General features: G+C 39.1%; 2 protein-coding genes across 4 annotated transcripts in view; both read left to right on the forward strand.

The window, feature by feature from the left end:
- LOC127809475 (nuclear pore complex protein NUP98A-like) overlaps positions 1-16,410 on the forward strand; it is a 40,316-nt gene that overhangs the window by 13,249 nt on the left and 10,657 nt on the right. The gene's annotated exons all lie outside the window — the stretch shown is intronic.
- Positions 2-15,435, forward strand: LOC127809477 (nuclear pore complex protein NUP98B-like). 3 transcript variants are annotated; one of them, XM_052348296.1, is made up of 7 exons: positions 2-826; positions 1,216-1,306; positions 1,412-1,469; positions 12,521-12,655; positions 13,331-13,449; positions 13,595-13,769; positions 15,212-15,435. In XM_052348296.1, exons 1-5 carry the CDS (start codon positions 341-343, stop codon positions 13,374-13,376), a joined length of 816 nt encoding a protein of 271 aa, XP_052204256.1. In that variant the 5' UTR covers positions 2-340; the 3' UTR covers positions 13,377-13,449; positions 13,595-13,769; positions 15,212-15,435. The 3 variants fall into 3 exon arrangements, with proteins under 3 accessions (XP_052204256.1, XP_052204255.1, XP_052204257.1); XM_052348295.1 differs by having other exon boundaries at positions 13,331-13,769; XM_052348297.1 differs by lacking the exons at positions 2-826; positions 1,216-1,306 and having other exon boundaries at positions 1,410-1,469; positions 13,331-13,448; positions 13,593-13,769; positions 15,176-15,435.

Below are 16,410 nucleotides of genomic sequence, written 5' to 3' on the forward strand. Positions count from 1 at the left end.
TTCTGTGTTATTGCTTGTGGTTTTTTCTGTTTTTGTTTAGCTTTCTTATTGAAATGCCATGTATTGACTCTTCTTTCTCATTGATCTGAAATTCTGGCGGGTTCTCTGGTGTATGTCAAGCTTCAGGGGTGGCTTTTAATGTTGGTTCCACTGCCTCAAACTACTCTGCTCCTTTAGCTACACCACTTTTTCCATCATCATTGAATCCCTTCTGTCCCTTGACCTCTGTTATTCCATTTGTGACATCATCTTTTCTGCCTAGACCGCCATCTACAAATCCTTTCAGCATAAGATCATCTGCAACTCTGGCCAATAGTTCTCCATCTTTGTCTAGCCCATTATGTATGGGCCCACCTACTTCAGCTTTTGGAACATCATCTCTCTTGGCATCTGGCTCATCTCTTTTTCCCGGATCGTCATCTGCAAATCCTTTCAGGATAACACCATTTCCGTACCTTCTCCTCCTGTAACAACGGCAGCCCCTGCATTTCTGACCAATAGTTTTCCATCTTTGTCTAGCCAATCATGCTCATTTATAGGACCATTTCTCTCTATCTCTGTTTCCGCTTCACCTTTGCAAACATCTTCTGGATTTAACTCTGGTTTGAATTCTGCGAACACACAATCATCCCTACTATCTGTGTCCGTCGGACCCTCATTCACACATACAAATGCTTTGTTTCCACAACCATACAATGCCCCTTTCTTCAGTCAACCAAAAGCCTCTAATGCACAACCAGTTCGTCCTCAAGTGGGGGAAAACTTATTTTCTATTATAGCACCTCTGTTTTCTGTGAACAATCTGCCTGGTTGTACTCATGCTAATGTAAGTTATTGGGTTGACTGTACTTTCATTTTTTCTGTTTTTAGAATCTTTTCCCTAGTTCTTTTTCTTTTAAATGTTCTTTGTAGTTTCTCTTTATATGTGAGATTCCAGCGTTTGTAAACAAAATTTTGGATGTATCTCAGTGGAAATGAAATTATCTCTAATTTATTCCCCATATCTTCTCCTTGATTGATAGAGTATATGTTAGGAATATTATCTATATTCTTCTTTCCTTTTTTGTATTTTCCTATTGTGTTGTACTCTTCCTCTATAAGAACAAAGGGGAATCGGTGTATTATGTATGTACAGAAAATAGAGAAAGTTATTTTCTCCCTCTCCTTTAGTTTATAATCTCTCATTTTCTTTTTCTTCTTTACATGAAGTAGCAGCAGCCCTCTTTATCTACTCCTTTGCAGCCAACTCTGACAACTCAGCTGGCACCTACTTTTACTACTAGCCATTTTCCTCAATCATCAACAGGTAACTGAGAGTTTCTATTCAAATCTGTTCTTTTTGATAGATACAATGTCATTTTGTGGTTAACTACATGCAACTATCATTTTATTTTTGATGTTGCTTTGGAAGGTTTACGTGGCTTTGAGAGCATTACATCCGGATGTTGTCAGAGCACCTTTAGTCAACTGTATGCTTCATTTCTACCTTTCTATATATACTAATTGTTGGTGAAGATAAAGTAGAAGATAAAGATAGAGTAGCAAGCAACTAACTTTCTGATTTATGTTGTATTTTTTCTATAAATTAATTGTTGTAATCTAGTCCTAGAAAGTAGAAATTATCTAGTCCTATATTCTAGGAATTACCCAGTCCTAAAACTTAGGAGATTTCTTAGGAGTTGTTCTCTATTTATACTTGTACATTCATTCCTAGTTTAAGTGAGAAAGTATTCTTCTTTTTCCCAATTATTTCACATGGTATCAGAGCCTCCATTACAGCCTCTGAAATCCTAGCCGTGTGCCTTCATTGGACGTTTTCTAACCTCTCTTTGAGTGCCTTCATTGCACTCCTTTATTCATTAGCCATATGCTTCTGTTGTTGGCCCTCCCGAATTGTCCAGAATGTCCGCAAGATCTGATATTGTCGTTGGAGAGGCTTCACCCGAGGAGGAGCAGCCTGCCGATCCTAGTCAAGAGATAAATCATTGTGCTGTTGCTGGAGATCTGCCAAACATCACCCTATCCTACCGCCTAGACGGAAAAAACTACTTGCAATGGGCCCAATTGGTGCGAACTTTTCTCAAAGGAAAAGGGAAAATTGCCCATCTCACGGCCTCTCCTCCTAATGCAGATCATCCATTGTTTTCCACATGGGAAATCGAAGATTCCCAGATCATGTCTTGGCTATGGAATGCCATGCTACCTGAGGTAAGTAGGAATTATATGTTTTTGGGGACTGCTAGGGAGATTTGGGAGGTTGTAACACAAACTTACTCAAAGGTACAAGATGCATCTGTTATCTATGAAATTAAAACCAAGATTAGTGGGGCTAAACAAGGTGGGATGACAGTTATGGAATATTATAATTACATGAAAGGCCTTTGGCTAAAGTTGGATCACTATCAAAATATTAAGATGATATGTAAGGAGGATGCTGTGACCCTTAATCAAATAATGAATAGGGATCGGATCGTTGAATTCTTGGCTGGACTTAATTATGAATTTGATCAAGTTAGGGTGCAGATACTTGGCCGAGAAAAGCTACCAACCATCAATGAAGTATTTGCCATGGTAAGGAGTGAGGAGAATAGGAGGATTGTGATGCTAAAGGAGGCAACCATGGATGGTTCAACATTGATGTCAAACAAGGGCAATGGTCCAAGGAAGTTAGGAAGGGTGGAACAGTAGGTAAAACCTGGCAGCAGCAAGGATGGCCTATGGTGCACTTACTGCCGGAAACCTAGGCACACTCGAGACACTTGTTTCAAGCTACATGGAAAGGAGGCAGTTCTCAGCAAGCTTGGTGGGTTTAAAAACTTGGCTCCAAAGAATCAAGTCTACCTATCTAACAAAACCCAAGAGGAGGGCAAATCTGGAGAAAAGACTGATGCAGATGGCAGCCCTGATCTCACTCAACTTAATGCTGATGAGATCCATAAGCTGAAATCCTTTCTTAAGACTATGCAAGAAGGCACTTTCTCTTTAGCACTCTCAGGTAACACAAATTCTGCATACTTTACTGCCTTAAAGACTATTTGGAATGATGTTTGGATCTTGGATTCAGGAGCCACTAGCCACATGTCACCCAATCCAAGTCTATTTACTACCTACCAGCCACTCAACACCTCCAAACAAATTACCATTGCAAATGGTAAATCAGTCCCTATTGTTGGTCAAGGCCAAGTTAACCTTTGCACAAATTTGTCTCTTAAATAAGTCCTACATGTCCCTCAATTATCAGCAAACCTTCTCTCAATCCATTAACTCACAAAGGACTTGAATTGCTTAGCCATTTTTTCTCCTAATGATTGTGAGTTTCAGGAACTGAAGACCGGGACGAGGATTGGAGCTGCTAGGGTAAAGGATGGGCTGTACTGCTTCATGGGGAAGAACTCTCAACCACCTAGGGACCAGCTGCAGGTGGCATACTCCTCAAACAATGAAGCAGATCACTCAGAAATATGGCTGCACCATTACCGCCTAGGCCACCCTCCATTCTCACTATTGAAGGCTATGTTTCCTACTTTCTTTAGATCTATAGACCCTAGCATATTTCATTGTGATGTTTGCATCTTGGCTAAACAACATCGTGTTTCTTATTCAATTAGTAATAAAATCAGTTCAAAACCTTTTTCCTTAATCCATTCGGATGTCTGGGGGCCTTGCAAAATTCCTAATTATTCTGGGGCAAAATGGTTTATCTCCTTCATTGATGATTGCACCCGTATGACATGGGTTTTTTTGCTTAAAGATAAGACAGCCATAGGGACAGTATTGCCAAACTTTTGCAAAATGATAGCTACCCAATTTGGAACCCCTATCCAAAAATTTAGGACAAACAATGCCCGTGATTATTTCAATCATCATATGCATCAATTATTCCAACAAGAAGGGATTGTCCATGAATCTTCTTGTGTCGACACCCCACAACAAAATGGAGTAGCCGAACGGAAGATGAGACATCTCCTTAATGTGGCTCGTACCCTACTTCATCATCATCATGTACCTAAACTATATTGGGGGGAAGCTGTCCTAACTGTTGCATTTTTGATTAATCGGGTGCCAACCAAAATTCTCAACTATCAAAGCCCTATTGCATGCCTAACTACACATTTTCCAGATTTTAATGTGCACAACTCTTTACCTCTTAGAGTATTCAGTTGTGTGGCCTTTGTCCATATTTCCAAACAACATAGAGATAAACTTGATCCTAGGGCAATCAAATGTGTATTCTTAGGCTATTCACCTACCCAAAAAGGATACAAATGCTACCATCCTCATATCCGAAAACTATATGTCTCTAAGGATGTTACCTTCATTGAAACCCTTCCATTTTTTCATTCCTCTATCACTGGTCACCAGGGGGAGCCTACTTATGGTGACCACAGTGATCTTTGGAATACCACCACTGACCACCTATCAATTCCAAACCCAGCCATTCCAGCCATGCCAAACCCAGCCTCTGCCCCTGCTTCCAAATAGCCACAACACTCTCATTCCAGCCCTGCTTCCAAATAGCCACAACACTCTCATTCTAGCCTCAATGCCCAGCCTTCCCATACCACTGACAGCAACCTATCTTCAGGTACTGGTAGCCATATAGAAGGACAAGATCATGCTGAAATGAATAGGGAAATAGCCACTCAAATGTTGTCACCTCTAGTACGGTTTAAGGGTTCACCCTATGTTTACAAATGGAGGCAGCCTGGCCAACAACCCCAGCAAATCCAGTCCTCAGTCTCTAGTCAAGGTAATGATCTCACACAACCCATTCCCATGACTTCTACTGAATCTATCTTTGATGATCTAGACCTCCCTATTGCTGTTAGAAAAGGGGTGCGAAACTGCACAAAACACCCCACACCCCTTAACCAATTACATCTCCTATCACCGACTTTCCCCAAAACATAGGAGCTTCCTAGCATCCTTAGATGCAATTATCATTCCTAAAATAGTTCAAGAGGCACTAGAGGATCATAATTGGAAAAATGCCATGATGGAAGAAATGGGGGCGTTGAAAAAGAACCACACATGGGACTTCGTATCCAAACCAAAAAGGGGTTAATCCTGTTGGGTGTAGATGGATTTTTAATGTTAAATACAAGGCATATGGCACCCTTGAAAGATATAAGGCCAGGCTGGTGGCTAAGGGATATACCCAGTCATATGGAATTGATTATCTTGAAACATTTGCCCCAGTAGCACAAATGACTACGGTTAGAATCCTCTTATCCTTGGCAACCCATTTTGAATGGAACCTACAACAACTAGATGTAAAAAATGCATTCCTCCATGGAGACTTAGAGGAAGAAGTATATATGGAATTACCACCAGGATTCCAAGAAGGAAATGAAGGACAGGTATGCCGCTTAAAGAAGGCCTTATATGGCCTTAAGCAATCCCCCAGGGCATGGTTTGGCAGGTTTTCTAAAGCTATGAAAGCTTTAGAGTATTTTCAAAGTAGAGGGGATCATACTCTCTTTATAAAGCATTCAAAGGAACACAAGGTAACAAATAACAATTTTTTTAGTGTATGTTGATGATATGATTATTACAGGTGATGATAAAGAAGAGCAAGTAAAACTCAAAGAAAAATTGGCTAAAGAGTTCGAAATCAAAGACTTGGGCACTCTCAAATATTTCCTAGGCATTGAGGTTGCCTACTCCAATGAAGGGATTTTTCTATCCCAAAGAAAATGTGTACTTGATTTGTTGGCATAAACAGGTATGCTTGGTGGAAAAGGATCTAAAATTCCAATTGAACCTAACAGTAAATTGTGGAATAATCCAAAAAGTCAAATGGTGGATAAGGGGAGATATCAAAGACTTGTTGGGAGACTAATCTACCTATCCCACACAAGGCCAGACATAGCATTTGCAGTCAGCCTTGTGAGTCAATTCATGCACAATCCAACAGAGGAGCACATGCTAGCTGTGAGGAGGATCTTAAGCTACTTGAAGACCACTCCAGGCTAGGGAATTCTCTTTAAAGCAAGGAAAGAACTGGACATCAATGGTTTTTTAGATGCAGATTATGCAGGTTCAGTAACAGATAGAAGATCTACAAGTGGTTATTGTGTATATCTAGGGGAAAATTTGGTATCATGGAGAAGTAAGAAGCAGACTATGATAGCAAGGTCAAGTGCAGAGGCAGAGTTCCGGGCCATGGCCCTAAGTCTATGTGAGGTCTTATGGTTGAAAATCATTTTAGAAGACCTAAAGATTCAAATCCAAGGCCCAATTGGTATAAGGTGTGATAACCAAGTAGCTATCAACATAGCCCATAATCTGGTTCAACATGATAGGACTAAACATGTTGAGGTTGATAGACATTTTGTAAAGGAAAAATTGGAAGCAGGTTTAATACAGTTACCCTATGTGCCTTCAGAGGATCAGGTAGCAGATATACTGACCAAGGGGTTGCCAGCAAAGAGATTTGATGATTTGACAAGCAAGCTTGGAATGTGCGATATACATTCTCTAGCTTGAGGGGGAGTGTTGGCGAAGATAAAGATAGAGTAGCAAGCAACTAACTTTCTGATTTATGTTGTATTTTTTCTATAAATTAATTGTTGTAATCTAGTCCTAGAAAGTAGGAATTATCTAGTCCTATATTCTAGGAATTATCTAGTCTTAAAACTTAGGAGATTTCTTAGGAGTTGTTCTCTATTTATACTTGTACATTCATTCCTAGTTTAAGTGAGAAAGTATTCTTCTTTTTTTCAATTATTTCACACTAATTATTCTAACTTGTTCTGTTAATTTAATCTAGAAGTTAATAATTACAAATGCTATTACTAAATTGTTGAAGTTGCACAGAGATGCATGGTGTTTTTCCAGTTTATAGGTTTTGCCTCAATGAGAAAATTGTGGATTTTTTTTTTTTTTCAATTTTGGTTCATACACGCCCAACCAAATCATGTGTGCACGCATGTGCATTTTAGTTGTATGCTCAACTTCTTCTGCGTGGATGTCTCTTTTGAAACTGAATTTTGTTGCCTTGATTTACGTGTCATTTATATAGATCCCTTGTATCTACATTGATATTTGTATGCTACTGAAGCAGACATATTTTTGAGGCAAACAAGATTATGGACTCATCTTAGCTTCCATGTAAAAATGTAATGATTTATGTTCACTGGGAGGGAGGAAGGGAGGGAGGGAGGAAGGGTTTATTCTGGCTACACATGCAAACTTATCCTTTATATTAAGAATGCCAGAGCTTATTTATTCTGTTGTTTATTGTACTTCGACACATGAAGAAAGATTTCATTTTTTTTCCCCTGGCTGAACAAGGCTTTTTGCTGATTTTTGTTGAATTGTGTGTGTTGGATGAGATCAGTTTATGTTAGAAGTATAAGTGGAGAAGGACTCTAGAAGCTGATAATATCTGCTGGAAATCAATATTATCTTTAGATTATTTAAATTTATGTTTGTTAGTAGTAGATAATTGTTATAATCTTTTGTATTTTACATCTTCTTTATCTCCTAAGTTTTAGGAGATAGTCATCCCTATTTTTTAGGAGTAGAGTACCAAATCCTTTCCTACTTTCTAGGAAAGTGATATAGCAGCAGTTTGTATATATATTTTCTGCTACTCTCGGATTTAATTCAAGCAAGCTATTGGATTATTTTCAAAGTCTTGTTTCATGGTATCAGAGCACTGTTCGATCAAGGAAGAACGACAGTGACTTCTCTCGATTTCATTCATGGCCGATGCCACTCTCAACCCAACCCTAACCGAAGCCTTAGCCACTTTATCTCCAAATGCTTCTCTTCCATCTCCGTCTCCCTCACACCTCACTACAATACCTATTGATAACCATCCCCTACAAATTACTCAACACAAACTTAATGGGAGTAATTTTAGGGAATGGTCTCAATCGATGATGTTAGTGATAAAAGGCAAAGGAAAATCCGGATATTTAACCAGATCCATCCCTGCTCTGCCTGCTACAGCAGCCAACTATGGCCTTTGGGAGGCTGAAAATTCTACCATCATGGCTTGGTTAATCAACTCCATGGAGCCAAAAATAGGGAGAACATACCTGTTTTACAAAACGGCCAAGGAAGTTTGGGAATCAGCCCAAGAGATGTATTCAGATTTGGAAGATTTCTCTCAATGTTTTGAAGTCCGATCAGCCATCAGGAACACTAAACAAGGTATGAACAGTGTGACCGAGTACTTTAATGTTTTGGTTGGATTATGGCATGAGATGGATATGTTCTATGCAATAACTTGGGAGTCTCTAACTAATAGCACACAATATAATAAGATGATAGAAAGAGAGCGAATTTTTGACTTCCTATATGGTCTTAACCCTGATTTGGATGAAGTTTGGGGTAGGATTTTGGGTACAAAGCCTCTTCTATCACTCAAGGAAGTTTTTTCAGAAGTAAGAAGGGAAGAAAGCAGGAGAAAAGTAATGCTTCAAAACCCATCAGATTCAGTCTTACCTCACCAGCATTCAGCTCTTGCCTCTGTTAAATAGGGGGATGTTTTTTCAAAGAGCCAAGCAAGGGACAAGTTATGGTGTGACCATTTCAAGCGGCCCAACCATACTAAGGAAAATTGCTAGAAAATCCATGGAAAACCAGCAAATTGGAGGCAACGGCCGAGGAAAGATAATCCCAAAGCAGCAGCCTAGAATGTCGAGGCTCCAACAGAAAATAAGTCCAATCTGAATCTATCAGAAGAGCAAGTTCAAGCCTTGTATAGGCTTTTAAACCAAGGTGCAGATCAGTCCATCCAAACAAATCCTCAGCCCTCTGCTTCTCTAGTACTGCAAGGTAATTTCCAGCCCTATTCCTTGGCTTCTAAAAGTCTTTCTAAGAATATATGGGTGATTGACATGGGAGCATCAGACCATATGACAAATTCAGCATGGTCTTTGACTGACTATACCTTATGTGACTCATCTCTCAATATATCCATGGCTGATGGAACCACTTCACCAGTTTTGGGTATGGGGACTGCATATATTTCTAATCTAAAGTTGAATTCTACGTTACATGTTCCTGGACTGCAACATAATTTATTATTAGTGAGCCGAATCACTAAAGATATGAAATGCATTGTAATGTTCTACCCTTCTTATTGTGTTTTTCAGGATCGAGCCTCAGGGAAGATGATTGGCAATGCTAAAGTAATGGATGGCCTTTATTGTCTTGCAGTAGATCCTTTTTTCCCTTCTAGTTTTTCTTCTAATAAAGCTGTTCTAAGTGTAGAAACCAATGCCAATGTCCTATTATGGCATGAACGCTTAGGAAATCCTAGTTTTCCTTACCTTAGATCTTTATATCCTGATATGTTTGATAATAAAGAGCAGTTTCTTTCATGTGAACAGTGTACTTTTGCTAAGCAACATAGATCTCATCATCCTACTCAAATGTATATAAGTCTTCTACTCCATTCCAATTAATTCATAGTGATATTTGGGGACCCTCTAAATGCCCTAATATCACTGGTTCTAGATGGTTTATTACATTTATCGATGATCATTCTAGGGCTTGTTGGGTGTACTTGATGAAGGAAAAATCTGAAACTGGTAATATATTCAAACGATTCCACAAATTAATTTTGAATATGTTCCAAACTTCCATCAAAATAATTCGCATTGATAATGGCCGAGAATATTTTTCAAATGATCTCTCTCATTACTTGGCCAAGCATGGTATTTTTCACCAAAGCTCTTGTCCATATACACCCCAACAAAATGGAGTGGCCGAACAAAAAAATCGACACCTCCTAGAAGTGGCTAGAGCTATGATGATCACTATAAATGTGCCTCATTCTTATTGGGGAGAAGCAGTTCTCACTGCTGCCTACCTAATTAACCGTCTCCCATCCAAAACCTTGCAATTCCAAACTCCTCTCAGCATTCTATGTACTATGTATCCAACCATCTCTACCATCTTGTCTATTGCTCCTAAGTTTTTTGGTTGCATCGTCTATGTTTACAACAATGCCCCTTCTTGGACCAAGTTGGATCCTAAAGCCACCAAGTGCATTTTTGCTGGATATTCCCCCTCTCAAAAGGGTTACAAATGCTATTGTCCTACCAGTCACAAATTTGTGGTTTCCACCGACGTGGCATTCTATGAAGATCTTCCCTATTATTCCCTCACAGGCCACCAAAACAGTTCCAACGAGTCCATTTCTCCCTTATTTTCCTTTGATCCAAATCTACCAGTATGTTCTCAAGGGGGAGAATTCTTAGTCCCTCATGACAACATACTGTTTGGTGTTGGAAATTCTGAAGGTGCTGGAAATTCTGAACCTGACACCAAAGATCCTGCAAATTCTGAGTCCTCTCATCATTCTGAGCAGGAAAAACCTAGTCCTACAGCAGCCAAAAACCCTCCTCTATTTGTCTACTTAAGAAAATCTAAAGGTCATACAGAACTGAAGCAAAACCAGCCATATCCAGAGACCGATCCTTTAGCAAAAAGGGTAGCAATGAGGGGATAGTTGCACTAGAAAATGACAGCAGTATTAAAGAAGAAGATGGCTTAGATTGGGATGTTCCAATAGCATTGAGAAAAGGAGTAAGATCATGTGTTAAGTACCCAATATCTAATCATCTAACCTATGTGAAATTGGCTCCACAGTTCAGAGGGTATTTGGCTTAGATTGACAGCATTAATATTCCCAAAAATATTCAGGTTGCTATGGAAGATCCTAAGTGGAGAATAGTTGTAATGGAAGAAATGAATGCATTAATGGGAAATAAGACATGGGAGATAGTTCCATTGCCTCATAACAAGAAAGTGGTTGGATGTAGGTGGGTATTTACAGTCAAATATATGGTTGATGAGAGCTTTGAGCGATACAAAGCTAGGTTGGTTGCACAAGGTTTTACCCAAACCTTTGGAATCGACTATGAGGAGACATTTGCCCCGGTTGCCAAACTAAATTCCATTCGAGTACTATTATCTATTGCTGTGAATTTTGATTGGCCTCTCTTTCAATTCGACATTAAGAATGCTTTTCTTAATGGTGATTTGGAGGAAGAGATTTATGTGAGGGTTCCCCCCTGTTTTGAGCAAAAGGTTGGAAGTGGTAGTGTGTGCAAGCTGAAAAAGTCACTCTATGGTCTAAAACAGTCACCAAGGGCTTGGTTTCACAAATTCAGCATGACCCTCAGGCAGCTAGGGTATAAACAAGGCCAATCCGAGCATACTTTGTTCATTAAACTCAACAAAAATGGAAAAAGGGCTATATTAATTGTTTATGTTGATGATATTATTGTAACAGGTGATGATTTGCAAGAAATTGATAATCTAAAGCAGCAATTGAAGGCTAAGTTTGAAGTTAAAGACCTAGGGACTATGAGATATTTCCTAGGCATGGAAGTAGCTCGAAGCAAAGAGGGTTTGTTCATCTCACAACGGAAGTATACCTTGGATTTGCTTAAAGATACTGGAATGACAGCTTGCAAACCAGCTGGAACACCCTTGGAAAAGGGCTGGAAACTCGAAGAAAAAGGTGATGATGCTCCCGTGAACAAAGAAAAGTATCAAAGGTTGGTAGGGAGGTTGATTTACTTGTCATTAACTGGGCCAGACATAGCCTATTCAGTGAGTGTAATCAGCCAACATATGCATTCACCCACAGAAAAACATATGAGAGCAGTTCAACATGTTCTAAGATACCTAAAGGGAACTCCTGGAAAATGAATAATGTTCAAGAAAATTGAAAATAGGAGCATTGAAGGCTATGTAGATGTAGACTGGGCTGGTTCTAGAGAAGATAGTCGTTCAACTTCAAGGTATTGCACTAAGGTATTTGGGAATATTGTTACATGGAGAAGCAAGAAGCAGTCAGTTGTGGCTCGCAGCAGTGCTGAAGCCGAGTTTCAAGCAATTGCTCATGGGATATGTGAAGTAATCTGGCTAGAAAGGCCATGGAGGACTTGAAGATTCCCTTATCTCAACCAACAAAAGTATTTAGTGATAGCAAATCAGCTATCAGCATTGTTAAAAATCCAGTGCAACATGACTGGATGAAACATGTGAGGATTGATAGGCATTTTATAAGAAGAGAAATTGAGGAAGGAGGAATAATCTTGACCTATATACCATCAAATGATCAAGTGGCTGATGTTTTAACAAAGGCGGTTGCAAGACCAGTTTTTGAGGCTCTAATTAGCAAGCTGGGAATGACTTCCATCTATTCTCCAGCTTGAGGGGGAGTGTTGGATGAGATCAGTTTATGTTAGAAGTATAAGTGGAGAAGGACTCTAGAAGCTGATAATATTTGCTGGAAATCAAGATTATCTTTAGATTATTTAAATTTATGTTTGTTAGTAGAAGATAATTGTTATAATCTTTTGTATTTTACATCCTCTTTATCTCCTAAGTTTTAGGAGATAGTCATCCCTATTTTTTAGGAGTAGAGTACCAAATCCTTTCCTACTTTCTAGCAAAGTGATATAGCAGCAGTTTGTATATATATTTTCTGCTACTCTTGGATTTAATTTAAGCAAGCTATTGGATTATTTTCAAAGTCTTGTTTCAGTGTGTATCTCAGGTCTGATGCTCAGAGCACTGTGCCAGTGCAGCCAGCACCTAATGTGAGCCCTTTTGGAGCTTTACCTACAATGGCCAGGCTGGATCTACATCTCCGGTTCAGTACGGAATTTCTAGCATGCCTGTAAGTGTGCAATTTCTAAACCTCCATTGCAGGATACAACAGAATGCTTTTAGAAGGTTGTATTTACTTTCTTGTATTAACTCCAAACAACAAAGGTTGCCCCTTTTGGCACCTTTGCTGGATAAGGTACCTGTGGAGAAAAAGAAATCACAGAAATGTGCGCAAGAAGATTCCAAAAAGAACATTTCATCTGGAAATGGCTTTTTCTTGGATGAGATATCATTGTGCGTATGTGGTTTATAGAGGTAGATTGCATTTCAGTAAGAATATGGGATAATTGGCAGTGGTGAAGGCCTAAACCAAGGAGTACAATAATAGTAGTGTAACTTATGAAAAGCCACATATCTCTGCATATGACAAAAATCATTTTGGCTTGTCAGGATGAAAAAATGTTAGCCGAATGTCAACTTCATGCAACTTGCTGTTGAGTCATTCATGACCAGAAATTAAATTCAGTTGTATTCTTCCAATAAAGCATTGTATCATTGTGCTTTAATAAAATTTATATATCAAAAAGCAGTTGTTTTTTCTTACAAGCCAAACTTCTTTTGACATGTAAGTTGGATGTAAAAACAAAAAAAGTCTCACACTTGCCACCGTTTACAATATTAAGAGTCATCCGTCTTATTGGGAAAAGATTTTTGTGCATCACAACAAATTTATCCTTTGAAACAGGTGTCTGATAAGCCTGCAGCTGTTGGAAGGGGGTCATCCTTGCTGACGCTTAGACACTTGTCTCGAAGACGGATTATGTTACCAGTTCGGAATTATGATGCTAAAAGTGATGGCCCAAAGTTGAGAACCACTTTAAAAACCTACATTTTAATATTGAAAATTATTTCTCTTCCCGCCCCCTTTTCAGGTAGCAACTCCTATTCAACCAAACACTGGAGATCTATTACATTAATGCTTCTGTTGCCGGAATGTTCTCCTATGCAGGTGCCATTTTTTAGTAGTGATGAAATGGCTGCTGCACCCAAGGCAGACGCTTTATTAGTTCCAAGGGAGAACCCAAGAGCTTTAGTTATACTTCCAGATGAACGGTTGCCCCTGCGGTCTATGAAGGAGAAAATGTCTCATTTGGCATTTCCATCCTTCCATGTGTATAAGAATGGTGAGTGAGTTGTGATACAAAGCATGCTCTGCATTTATTATATATTTTCAGTCTTTTTTTTGTATGTGTTATGCAAAAGAAACAAAGGAGAATGGTTATCAAAATCCTGATCTGGATTGTAGGATCCAATTTCATGGAACCTGTCCAGATTGCGCATAGGATTGGTTCTTAGTAGAGGATCTTATCAGGATCAGTACAGAATGTGAGATTGGGTAGGATGGCAATTCCGATCTGATCCTACACAAACCTAATTAAATCATATTCTGGGATAAAACTACCTATTTACTGTCAATTACTAGTTTTGGGCCTTGTGGCTCACAATACTATTGTCCAAATTAAGAAATAAAAAAAGGGTCTTCTTCTGTTAGTGTAGAACAAAATTCGAAAGTTCTGTCAAACTGGCCAAGGATGGACCAAGCTTTGTTGAAGCATGGTATTTCTTCTTCTTTGTTGAGTCTGCTGCTGCAACAACAACATTTGTGCTTCTTCTGATTGCTATTGCAGAAACACTATTTCTTCTTGTTCTTTTTTTTTCAATCTTCTTTGCTGCTACAACATCTATTCTTCTTCTTTTTCTTCTTCTTGAGGTTGACAGTGTGGTGCATTTTTTTATTACATTAGTTTATATATGAATATATATTTATATTTGCCAAGCCATTTTATTCTATTACTATTATTATTTGCTTTTCTGTCATTGTTATCTACTTTTCATGATATTTCTACGTATTATTTTTTTAGGTAAACTCTAAGCTTATGATATATATATATACAATATCTATGATTTTTTATACAAAAATTACTGGACTTAAATTGCTCTTCTGGCAGAATCTTATGGTCTGTGATTCGATCATATTACCTGAACCAAAAAAGCCTTCCATCACATCCAATTGTGTATAACAACTTGTAAATGTGTTATATTTATAGTAACATGTAAGACAGAATGCTGTTCATAATAGAACTTCTGCTGTTCAGGGATTGGAGTTTCTTACGTTCAGCACTTGCCTCAACTTTAATTCATGCCAATTATGGCCCAAAGAAAAATTTGACAACTAAATATTTAGACATAAAAAAGACACCTTTCGAAAACATACACTAATCATGAAATGGAAACATCCATTTTCTTTTGTCCATCCTCAATATTATATTTTTACCAACATAGTTTGCTGCTACTCTTATTAGCAAACTGGATTTTGTTGAATCGCAAGCAATTCATTTCTTTTGTTTCTGTTTCGAAACCCATGCATTTACTTTTGGATGGGCAAGGTGAGACCGTGAGGGGTTGGATGGTAATTGGATGATGTATATATTTCTGTAAGGTGATGTCCTCGTATTCTCATTTGCTACATTTCATACGTATGCTAATACTGCATTTTTATTAACCTCTTCTTCTTTCGACGTCACTGCAGATCATTTGGCTGAAAATAGTCCTGACATCACTGCAGGACATGGAGGGTGCCGATCCTTCCAAATTGAACAAGAAGCCTTATGGTGGAACGGGTGGAAGCACTTATGATTTCTCCCAGGGAAGAAGCCTTATGGTGGAAGCACTTATGATTTCTGCCAGGGAAGAGCTTTGCATACCAGAGCCGCAGGTCATGAAGCTGGTGAGGCTGCGATTCTGGAAGAACACGTAGCTGATATTCAGGCATTAATGCCACAGCTCCGGCGTTCTGACTACTACACAGAACCTGGAATCCAGGAGCTGGCTGCCAAGGAAAGAGCTGAGCCAGGATTCTGCAGACATGTGAAGGATTTTGTGGTTGGACGTGATGGCTATGGCAGCATAAAGTTTCTGGGAGAAACAGATGTGCAGAAGCTTGATCTGGATTCCTACATCCACTTTAACAACCATGAAGTGATTGTCTACATGGACGAGAGCAAGAAACATCCAGTGGGACAGGGTCTCAACAAGCCTGCAGTGGCCACTCTCCTTATGCTGACAAAAAGACAGGCAAACAGTACGTTGATGGACCTAAGGTTGATAAGTACAGAGAGTTTCTAGTAAAGAAAGCAAACAAACAAGGTATGGAGTTTGTGTCGTATGACCCTGTGGAAGGGGAATGGAAATTCAAGGTCCAGCACTTCAGAAAATACGAATTTAGAGATGACAGTGAATGGGGAGATGGTTTCTCAACTTGCTTTCTTTGATTGCTGGTGCAAGGAGATATCTGTACGGCTGTACCTTTTCAGTTCGATTATATTGGAAAACTGGAGTCTTTGGAACAGTTATAGGAGTTGACTTAAAGGGCAAAAGCGTAGAGAACAAGGAATGCGAGTTCCCTTCGCCGTCAAGAGCTTCTGTCCATGGCGGTTCGCCGGCGAGCTTTTGCCTCACTATGGAAGTCAGATTTTCAATTTGGAACAATAAAGTTGGCTTTCAAGGTTGGACGAAGTGGGGATCCGGTTTTAATATTTGGGCTTGACCGAACCGCACCCGTTACCTCATAGGCCTCGCTCTAGCGTGACCCGATCCACTACGGCCCTTTTGTTGTAGAAACGGTCGCGGCCCGCTGCATCGTCTTGTCATTTTTTTTTTTTTATTAAAAAGAAGGTTAATAAATTTTTTGGTGTATTAAATTTTTATTTTTTAATTTAGAGTTTGTCATTAAGTGTGGGAAAAAGAAAGCATTTGATTAGTTTG

Source organism: Diospyros lotus, chromosome 9, assembly GCF_014633365.1.
Source record: "Diospyros lotus cultivar Yz01 chromosome 9, ASM1463336v1, whole genome shotgun sequence".
Lineage (NCBI taxonomy): Eukaryota > Viridiplantae > Streptophyta > Magnoliopsida > Ericales > Ebenaceae > Diospyros > Diospyros lotus.